Raw genomic sequence first — 11,592 nt, 5'->3', positions numbered from 1 at the left:
GTATTTTCCCTGTGCAGAAGTGGTTTCTACCCAAATATAATTCATAAATCCACAAACAGGTTTGTCTCACAGACTAGACAGTCACTAATAAAAATATATTGTTTCTGCTACAGTCCTGAATAATTACCACATGGGAAGTAGAAGTCTACCTGCCGTGACGTGTGATCTTGATGCACAGCTCTTTGGGAGGATGTACAAATGCTCACAGCCGGTCAGATTGCGAAGTTGATGCCACTTTGGCACGGCCTCAGCATGTGGGTCAGCGTAAACGAAGTCATTACCCTGAGGGAATCTGCTAAGTGGCATTTTTAGGCTCCACAGCACAGAGTTGTGCTGCAGGCACAGACTTACAGAGAGACAGCGTGGGACAGATTATACCGTTGCAAGAGACTGTAAGATGTACTGTTCATTTCTGGGGAGGCCTCCTCCATGAGCGAAACATCCATTGTTGACAGCTAATGGACAAATTGGGCTCTTTGGATAGACAATGTAAATAGAGGGTATTACACATGTGCATAAAGCCAACATCTGCTGGCGTAAGGAGAACGAAAGCTTTCAGAGGGAGGATACGGTACGATACCAGGACAAAGGCGAGTAAACAGATGGGTCGGTAGCTTTTAAAAGGACTCAGAACACACATACACTAAAGGCAGACAGGACAGACTGTTTGTGGTGATTATATGCAGCACTGGTGAAAACGACAAACATTGTTGAGATAAACAAAATTGGAAAGCTTTTTACTCTAAAAAAAGTGAGCATTGTGCATAGTTCATAGTTCGTTAATAACCCCTCTTCAGGTACCTATTTGCTGTGATAACATGGAAGGAAGTGCAATAATGTACAATTCTGTATAGTTAAGTGCACATAGATCACTGTTGCACTGAACGGCATTGACACTTTCTCCCAATAGAAATATCACAACAGGGTTTCTTAATGTTTTCTCAATTACTCTATTTTTAAGTGTACTTTTGTTACAATAAATCCAGGCATGTTTCCCTCTTGCTCAGTCCCAGGGTTGAGTCCACAACTTATGTTCGTGTAAATCTTTATAATAGGTAATTTGGCCTGATCTTTCCTTTTTTTTCTCTTACGTCTTTCCCTAATCCTAGGTCTCCTGCTTTCTTTTTTTCTACTCATACCTCGCCGACCCAGACAACTGTGTTCCCTCTCTTGATGTCTGACACCTCACAGTGTGGCGTTCTCTGTTTACCGTTCAGGACAAAGAGAGACTCGGCAGACGGCGTCACCAGGTACTGTCCAAACAAGCCGCTCGAGACCACCACCCTGTTGGGGCCCCCCCAGGGCCAGGCTTGGGCGGACAGCGGCTCCTTGAGGCTCCGGAGAACCTCGGTGCGGCCCGAGGACAGATCGGCAAATAGCAGGTCCGTGCCTGAGCCCGAGGTGGCCACCACCACGTGCTGGTTGGACTCCGTGAAGGACGGCTGGAAAACCAGATCGGAGACGTCTATGGGCTCGTCCATCGCCTGGTTCAGACCCAGCTCCCCCTGGAACGACACCGTCTGAACCATCAGCTTGGAGCTCGGCAGGTCGGGCGTCACGATGTAGCGGCCGTCCAGCGACACGAAGGGCCGCCCCGTGATGTTTCGGTTCGGCCCGATCACGGTGTCCGTCACGCTGTCGATGAGGAGCTGGGGAGGGGCTTGCAGGTGGCTCTTGCTCTGGCATTGGATGAAGTAGAAGCCGCTCAGGTGCGTGTAGGCCATGCTGACCGGGATGCAGCTGTAGTTCTTGAGGCTGATGGTCTTGACACGGTGGAAGGTCTCCAGGTCGATCTTGTGCACCGCAGGTTCATTTTTGAGGAAGACGAAGGCAAACCTAAATCGACAAAGTTCAGAAGAAAGGTTAATAGCCTTTCTAGATTTCCGTGGGCAGTGATTAATACCCACGTCGTCTCATTAGGATTCTCATTTGCTCTTTTCTCCTTCACTTCAGAGGGACAGGAGTGATGAGCGATACTTGTGTTTTAAGGTCAGAGGTGGCTGAGTGTGTGTGTACGTGTGTGTGCTGCCCTACCTCACGTGAGTGATGATGAGGTTGGTCGGAGGAATGAAGAAGTCGCTGACTCTCTGGAAAGTTGTGCGGATGGCGTGATGAACTTCTCCCACGCTGGCTTGAAGAATCACCTGCAGACAAAGTACAAAACATTATGAATACCAAAGACAAGCAGCTTTCAAACTGTAATGTTAAACAGAAATGTTTAATATTTCTTTCTTTCTGCTAATTCCTAATTTGACATGTTTTACATTTCGACAAATTAACAACTAATATGGGATCTGGTTGAAGCTTACAGCTGATCTCTAAACTCCATGGAAACATACTTTCTGTTTACATCTGCAGCTCTAATCACACTTTGAGATACATTGTTAAAAAAAAAAAAAAGTAAAGGCTACACTCCCAATTTTAGATGATATTAAACTTTCGCCCCCATATTGTTTGAATGCACCAAATCAATGTAATCTGACTACTGTGACAGCCGAACCTGGGACCTTTTAGTTTCATTGGAAATGTCCTGCTGCTAGTTTCCGTAAATGAAATACAGGCTCACATATCAGGTCTTAACAGCCGGAGCTTGTTCAGCTGACATGCCCATATATCCTGGAGCAGATAAACATCTATAGTATATGACTTGAGCTGAAGTGTGGCCCCGCCTCAGCTCTCTGATAAAGCATCTTATTCGGTGATGGTTGTCTCAGGAGCACACGGCACAGTAAAAGCCCCATCTCTCATGTCACACACCTGGCACTGAATCAGCATGTTTGTAAAGTGCAGGGGGGGTGTGCGCCCACTTTTGATGGGCTCTTGATGCACCGCCTCGCCCATGACACATGCTTCATCATGCAAGCCTACACCATCATCAGGTCACAGTCAAGGACAAGCGAGACGCTTTATGGGACTTATACAGTTAAGACTATGCATTTATTTAGAAGCACAACTTCCACTCTGTTGTTCTACCTCCAGAGTAAAAGCAGTGATTTACAAATTCTCAGAGAAACGTGGCTCTACATTTAGACACTTCGGCAAATGCTGCTAAGAGATCGTATGGAACATTTTTAAAAGGGAAGAATTGTAAAATTCATTTTTTGAGGTGTAACTCTTGCAACACTAAAGCTGAGACTCCACCTGATGCCCAGCGGGGGGCCAGACTCCAACCTCCTCCCTCACAACTAAATATAAGAAAACAAAAATAGCAGTTTAAGTTGCCTCTGCTGCACTGCTGCAATATACACCTCCTGAATATTTTATCCAGTTTTAAACAAAACAGATCTCGCTCCCCACCGCTTGCAAGGCGTGAAAAGAGTCCTCGTTAAAAGAAAAGTCATTACAGCAGTTGTACAACACAATGACGGACGTTAATCAGGTTAAATGTGGTATTGCTCATGTATTATTAGGCGGCTGCTGTGGTCTCCGGGGCTGCAGGTGCTCCAAACTTAATGCCACCGGCTTCCGTTTGTCATTGCTCATCCTTGGATTTCATATCCACACACTCAGCAATGAGGCCCAATTGAGTTTTACTCTGCTCCCGCCTCGCTCGCTGCCCTAATACCTGAGGGGGATTTGGTTCTGACTGAGTAGCTTTTGCTTTTCAACAACATTCAGTCTCCAGAAGCCGTGAGTAGCCCCCCCCCTCGCCCCTCACTTCCCCCCACCCCCCTGCTAACTACAGTACATCCAAATGAGATGGTATTCCTCAAATGCCCCTGTGTATTTATGGGAGAATTTCAATACATCTCGCGAGGCACTTTAATATAACTCTGTGTAGACCGTGTTGTACGGCTAAAGAAATTGTGCTGTTTTTTTATACGCTGTCAGAATTACTCATCTCGTTGCTTCTGGGGACCAATGAAGCACATTATAGTTTCTATGAAAGACAAAGAGGCTTGTTGCTAAAGATCAATGCTCAGTGCAGAAGTATAAGATGTAAATTAATACTTTCTCCACGAGGCATGTATCATATATTTGTACACATGTTGATACAGATCAGATGTTCTTATTATTCACACTTAGGCTAATGCACTACTGGTCTATATTCAACTCCAGGGCCTCACAAATTGGATTCAAACCTTCAGCATTATCAACTTAACCCCTGAGTCATCTCACCCCTGGAAAATGATGTGATCTAACACTGTTTCTGAAGAGCATTTATATTCCTCAAAATAACCCATTTATGTCTGTTATGAATTCAGAATGGTATCCAGTCTTACTTCAAGTGACTAAGTGGGTGGTACAGTAAGAACTAATGTATATAATGTGTTTCTATGGCACCTTGGACAGACAATGCTGGTGTTATTCACATGAAAAATGACCAAGTTAGTTGCTTTATAATAAAAGTGATTTGTCGGCAAAAGAAGATCATTTTGGATATAGCTTCCAGTTGTGATTTACAAAAAAGATAATGATCCGTCTTAAACATACATTTCTGGATAGAGAAATAAATGGGGAGAAAATAGATGGCAAATACTGTGTCCTTGTGTGTGTGTGTGTGTGTGTGTGTGGACTGAGAAAAACAATATGCCTGAGTTTAATGTCTTCTTGGCACGTAGATGCAGACTGGACTGACAGTCTGAAAGGCCATGTCTCTCTCTGCCCGCCACAGATTCCTCCATTTGTCTTCACTAATGAATTGACAATCACACTCCCTCTGATGTTTACACAGAGATATTGAGCCATCCTAAAATTTGGCTGCTTAAAAATGCCACATGCACAAGAGCTGGACGCAAACACACACACAAACACACACTTGCACATCATGTGTGCACAAATTAACATGCACGAACACACACACACACACCCACACGAATAATCTGCTGAAGCGAGGCAGTGCCTGTGCTCGTGACAGGCTGCCGCTGAACAGGTCAATTACTTTCAGTCCAAATGATAATGACATTATCAGACCATTTATTTGTCGTGTGATCCATTTGGCCTTCAATCCATTACGAGGTTTCCCCGCAATTGCATTTTTGAGTGATTCATGCCCTGCTCCGTAATTATTCATTACTCCTGAACGACTGCGGGAAGAGGGGAAATGAATAAAATGAAAAAACAAAAACAAAAAAAAAAGTGTTTTGTGCAGTTCAGGCAGCAGCCAGAAAAAGGAGAGAAATGTTATGCAAAGCTGCTTTCAGCACTTGGTTTCAAATTATACGATGAGAAAATTGTTTTGTCTGTGATGAAAACCATCTTTTCATAGAATTTTCTGCTTCATTTAAGACTATAACCTCAGACAGAAGTTTAAAAACAACTCAGAAACAAATCCCGACTAACACCTACTCTCTACAAAGCGCAGGCGAATGTATGCTTGTACACATGGACTCGACTTGGCTACGCAGACTGTAAATCATTGGAAAACTGTTAAGACAAACACCTGCGTGTGGGTTTTGTCACTACTTTTTGTTGCCAGAACATAGTGGCACCTTTAGATCATTACTGCTAAAATGTATTTAAATAAAATCTGATAATAATAATAATAGCGGAAAGTGGAAACATTACAAGTATTATTTATGGAACTGTTTAACAAATGAACTCAGTACCACCAACAGCTACACAAACTGATTTACTACTGAAAATTACATGAAAGCAGTCGTGTTCAAAACCAATATCAGCACTGAAAAAAAAATCATTTATGCATTCAAGTGATTTTCCTGAATATAAAAAGAGTCATTTCACCTGAAGGATTCTCTGCAGGATCATAAATTTGCGAGTGTATCATCCCTCTGCAATCCCCACAATGAGTAAACACACAACATCCCCAAACAGTAAAGAGCGAACACAACACCTCACACGATTATAATGGGATCCTTCCCTCCAGTGGGACAAAGCACAACAATAAACATGTTTGTGTCTATTACAGAGATTACAATGGGATCCCTAGGTGGCTTTTCTCGTGGCACTGTCCTCCACAGTTGCACAGGCAAACACACACCCACACCCACACACACACATATATAAATACTGGCCCCATAAAAACAGCATCATGCCTCTCTCCCATGGGCACCAGCTCTGCTCCCTCTCCCTTCCCCTCCACCTCCTCGACCCTCTCTTAATCCTCCTCTGTCTTCTCTCGCCTCACCCAGTCCCCCGAGGTGGATTAAATACAACCACACCTGTGATCATTCCTCATTTGTGAAGCCTCCAACACCAGCGGGTCCAAAGGGACGCCAGGTACAAGCCAACAAACGCCGCAGCTGTGAATTGCTGTTTTGCTGGTTTGGTAAATGCTCTAAAACATACAGAGATTAGATGTTGTCGTGCAAATACTTATCACACGAGCAGGAACGCAGGTACACAATGGTGCTCAATTAGTTACGAAGCGCTGGTTTTCAACGTGCTTGGTGAAGTTTTCTTAAATAGCTTCAATAGATTATATTCTCCCAGCAAGATAATCACTCAACAGAGTTCACAGCCAAAGTAGTCGTAGGGTGGTGCATGAATTAGACAATAATAAAGAGGCACTATTTTGTACTTTTAAAGGTGCTCTGGGCTAGACTTTATGTAAATTCATCTCCAGCCTGATTTAAAAACGAGGCTGCAACAGTGATGAACTTCCTGCAGCTTAATCAACAGCTTCACCACATACACACAGGAACAGTACGGGAAGTGACATAACATAAAACTCAAAACCAAAATAGACAAATAACAAGAAAATATATACTGTCGTCTTATTATATGACCATAAACTGTGTAACATGGTGCATCTATTCTGGGTAGTGCACAGTTACCTCTTGATGATTGCAGATTAAAATTGCAGATATTGATCTTTTTTATAATAACAATGTATCGTTGCAATGTGAAAACAATAAGAGAATGGAAAATGTGTAGAAACTGAAACAAATTATAACCTCAGTCTGCAGCTCTTTGCTTCACTGAGCTTCAGTTCAAGCTCTTTGTTTCTACCCAGCTCCTCCTCTCACTGTGTTTTCAGCAGCAGGAAGCCAGCCGATTTCAATGAAAACACAATTTAAAAAAATACAAAAAAGCACCTGCCCCACACAAAGCATCAGACAGACCAAAGAGCTATCAAGTAGCCTCTGAACATAGAGAAGCATTTAGCAGCGAACAAACCAGACCAGTCGTTTCTTCAAGACTGAGCAGAGACTAAAAACAGAAAAATACCAGGTGAATAGTTGACTCACATTCACAGAGAAATGACTAGAAATATGACCAAATTAAATTATAACAATCCTCCACATCTGCTGGATGTGTTGTTGAGCAACAGGGCAATGATATGTCAACACTGTGTCGACAGCCTGACTCTACTGCAGCAAGGTGACCACAGAAAAAAACACTGAGCTGTTATTACCTAATGGAGATACACACAAATAAAACACATACCTGAAGTGATGGGTGTGTTCTGTCCATGTCGCCCCACGTTAGCACCCACACCTGGTCATGTGATTTGTCATAGAGCATCTTCACTGGAAAAGGGTCAGTTGCTACTGCCTAGAGGAAACACAGACAGAGAGAGAGAGATAATGAATTATTGTTGAACTGGACAGAAATAAAACTCTGTTCACTCTGCTGATGTGTGTGAAAGTACCTTCACATATCACACCGAACAGTCATTACCATATCAAAGGTGTGCGTTCAAGAACAAAACAAACTGTGAAACAAAAACATCTACTGTATACTGCTAAGGAAAAGAAAAGAAAGTAAGATGTTTTTTATTTAGCTGATGAACTGGGAGCCGGTCCACAACAACAGAGGCTCTGCTGATATTATTAGCTCGTCAAAGATATTGCTCTCTGCAGATGTGTCGGCCAATAAACATCTCAGCGTTTTGAGGTTATTCACAACATGTTTTAACAAGTCATATTTCTCTATTATAAAACGTCCCATTTACTGCATCGGCCACAATACTTTAATAATCGAGTTTAAGAGATCGTTATTAACAACGTTTATGTAAACAAACCAACAAAAACAACCAAATGTCAATTTATTTCTGATTAGATTTTTTTTTAATTCCCCATATTTACCTCCCCTAAAAATCCAATAGCAGATGGGCTGTAGAGCTGCAGCTAATCTAATAGTATTACAACTGATTGGACTTCACTAGCAGTAAAAGCCTTTTAGCAAACCCCAAATACTTTTCTTTTTCTGCTACAAATATAAAAGAGAGGTAAAATGGATATATATAACAGACATGTACCCTTTCTCACTCAAAAGTCCTTTGCTCAGCCATCAAGTATCGTCAAGTACAACCCGTTATCACATCAGGAAAGTGATTGAGGACTAAGAAGGTGTAAATGCCAGAGAGGATGTAGAAGGTGACGGCATGTCCAATTTCACAGTGTCATTGCTGGAGAGGTTTTACCGAGGATATGTGACACTTATCAGGTGAGAGAGCAGAAAGAGGAAAATAACGTGCAGAGACAATGAAAGGAGGATGGAAAGATGAGAAGAGGCAGGCAGGAGAGGGTAAGTGAGAGAGAAAGCACGAGAGAGAGAGATGGAGGGTGCGGGCGTATTCAACCTCAGGTCTGCTGCAATGTCAACAACGAGGAATAACACAATCCATTATCCTGCTTCTGGCTGGGTGGACAGGGAGCCGCTGACACCCCCACCAGTGGAGCGAGACCACAAGCTCTGTGTTCTGTAATGGGAGGTCCAGCCCTCTGCTCTGCACCGGTCAGCCAAGTGTCAACTCAGCATGTGTGTATGTACAGTGTGTGTGGAGGTGCTGGACCTGCCTCTGTGTGTTTAACTTCCTACATGATGGGAGCAGAAGGTAGAGCCGGGGTCAGGCCGATTTCACGGGACTAGGAGGAAATGGACCGGGGGCTCTGCGTTGACCTCTAACACTCTGATATACTGGAACTGCTCCATTTAAAGGTGGAATTAAGGAGCTATTAGGGTCAAATAAATGTTGGTGTGTTATGAGAAAACAGGAGCAACCTTTTGGGTTCATAAAGGCTTTTCGGTAACCCTTTAATACAGGCCGCTAATTACGTGATAATGTCAAGAAACAACTATTTATTGCGTCATAATGTCTAGAATTAGCCTAGCCTGGCTAACACCAGACCTCATCTCAATGTAGATTAAGATTTGGTCTGGGAACTACCTGTTCATTTTTTTGTATTTGAGGCGTGGTTTACGAAAGCCCAGAGCTGTTTATTGGGCGCTATGAATGTCTATCAAATGCGTCTGTATGTAGCTTATAGCCAATCGTATCAATCATACCTGATGACGTATGTAGAGCGACAGAAATCTCGCTAAACGTTGCTTTTTTTTTCTCAAAATAAACTTGCGGTCTAAACTACTTATAACACTATAACACACTATAACACAAGGTAAAGCGCCTGCCGCCATGTTGGATCGACAGGCTATCAACAAAGTCGCTTTGTTGTGTTGTCATCGTCTTGCTGCCCCCTCCCCCGTTCTGTGATTGGCTCCCTCGTTGAGAGAAAAATTGGGTCCATGGTTTCCAATCGCGCGCAAGGCAGCATGGCTAGAAATAGCCTAGAAATAATGCGCAATTTCATAGTAATGTCAAGAAATATAGCCAAGAAATAACGATTGACTGCATAGAAATAGCCCAGAAATAATGGTCAGTTGGACCGAGGAGGAATTCTTGCCTTTCCCAAAAAATTCAAAGCATGACAAACATGTCTAATCTTTTGCCTGTATGAAAGACATGATGTTAGCTACTATGAAATTGACCAATTTCTAGGCTATTTTTTGACATTACTACGCAAATCAAAGTTATTTCTTGATATTATCACGTAATTAACGGCCTGTTAATTCAAGGTTACTGGCTTTTCCATTCGCTGCTTGTCCTAAGAGGAAGGTTTCGTGTGTTCTGATTCAACAAGTGTTCAGACAAGTGTAGATTTTGCCGGTTGTCTGGTTGATGCAAGTGTCATTGAGCTGAAGATCCTCACATCACTCCTTCATCACTTTTGTAGTTAAAGAACACCAAGCCAGGGTCTGTACTTCTCTACAGAAATGATCTACAGTTAGTTTCTCATTTTATTCTGGCTGCTCTGGTCCAGGATCAGTTCTGGCCCGTGCTGTGTGATTACCGCAGCAGCAGCAGCAGGAGGGAGCAGGCACTTCAGTTAATTAGCATTTTAATTCTAAGATGCAGAAATTGTGAACAGCAACAACCATCATCTGTGACTGAGGTAGAGGCCTCTAGGGTCCGCTCAGCTTCCTGTGAGTCCTTGATGTGTTATATTAATTTCCAAACTTCACAAAAAGGCTCAAATATCTAGAAAATTGTGTAAACACATTTCACAAAGCACATGAAACTCCCACCGAAGCACAAATTGATAAAAACTGGAGTGCTGGGACTGAGGACTGACGTGTATGATGTGTACTAAAATGCATCTTCACATTAGAGGCTTAATTATTTCTTCACTATAGCTTGCAGATGTTGAGAGCTGAATCTTAAGCCAACTAAAACTTCCGCGTGATTGATGTTTTAGTATCAGGTGAGCAGTTTGATTGGCAGGTGAGTTCACAGATGTCCAGAGCATAAAACCTGCAGCAACAAGAGAGGTGTTTGTCAAAACAGAAATAAAAATGTTATCCTTCAGGAAAGCAGAACATCTCTCTCTCTCTCTCTCTACTACATAAAACATACAGTGTTTTTGAAACTGCTCAGAGGAAAAAGCTGGTTGACAACAGCAGGCATCTCATTGATTCACTTCAGCTCAAAAGAAACTACTGTAATAAGTTCATACAACTACTGTACTTTTTATTGTTGTTACCACGTTGGTTTCCTTTTAATTACGGGCTGGGCCTTTTGTTTTCAGGTCCAGTCAGAGAGAGATCACAGTGAAGGTTAAATCACTTTTTAGGGCAGGATAATGAAGGTGCTATAACTCATTGGGTAAAAGCATCATGAAAACCATGAAAGCATTTACTGGTGCAGCTTCCTCCACATGTTTACAGCCTTCACCCAGGTCTCAGAAACGCATGAAGCATTTCTGAAAGTTGCAGAAAGACCCAAAAAAGATTAAAAACATAAAATAAAATAAAAAAATCTGGGTCAAAAGTTCAGATTAAACTTCTTTTTTGGTCTTCTTTAGTTGTAACTACTTTGTTTTGATTAGTGTTAAATTTGATGGACGTATTTTCAACAGTGACTATAAAAGGAATAAGTTGGATGTGCTTTTCCGAATAGTGAACGTTCTTCCATCCTACATACTGTACACCAGGTCATCCTGTGTTCAGTCTCCTCTTTACTTTACAATTAAGTACAGTAATTAAAGCCACGGCTTTGCTCATACGCTCCTTTTGTCAATGGATGAAGTGAAGTAATTACCGACTTCTACTCCTGTTGTAAAAGCCTTGAAAAGATGCTTCAAATGTGCATCGTGAGAATAAAGAGCCTTGAAATAACAGAGACGGAGGCGAGAGAGAAACGGGATGGTGCATTAACCTCCTGCACCCAGAGGCCACGGAGGGTCTTCAAGGAAGAGCGATGGGGGTTAGGATGGAGAAGGATAGGGCAATCAGAAGAATGAAAGCAGTTTCACATTGTTGGCAGAAGAAAAGAGAGAAAAAGAAGCAGCTGGTGGACTATAATACACCAAAGGTCGCTGAAGGTGTGAGAGCATCTTTTGTGCCAGA

General features: G+C 42.5%; 1 protein-coding gene across 4 annotated transcripts in view; it reads right to left on the bottom strand.

Moving 5' to 3' along the window:
* Window positions 1-715: 715 nt before the first annotated feature.
* fstl4 (follistatin-like 4) overlaps window positions 716-11,592 on the bottom strand; it is a 332,552-nt gene continuing 321,675 nt past the window's right edge. For all 4 annotated transcript variants that reach the window (XM_085797187.1, XM_085797188.1, XM_085797189.1 and 1 more), the window contains 3 exons: window positions 7,351-7,458; window positions 2,035-2,144; window positions 716-1,836 (listed from right to left, as the gene is read on the bottom strand). In XM_085797187.1, the coding sequence (XP_085653313.1) occupies window positions 1,134-1,836; window positions 2,035-2,144; window positions 7,351-7,458 (921 nt within the window). In that variant the 3' untranslated portion in view covers window positions 716-1,133. The remainder of the gene's footprint in view (window positions 1,837-2,034; window positions 2,145-7,350; window positions 7,459-11,592) is intronic.

This window comes from Trachurus japonicus, chromosome 14 (assembly GCF_045865225.1).
Source record: "Trachurus japonicus isolate A0001 chromosome 14, Traja_1.0".
Lineage (NCBI taxonomy): Eukaryota > Metazoa > Chordata > Actinopteri > Carangiformes > Carangidae > Trachurus > Trachurus japonicus.
This window is presented reverse-complemented; position numbering and strand designations above follow the sequence as displayed.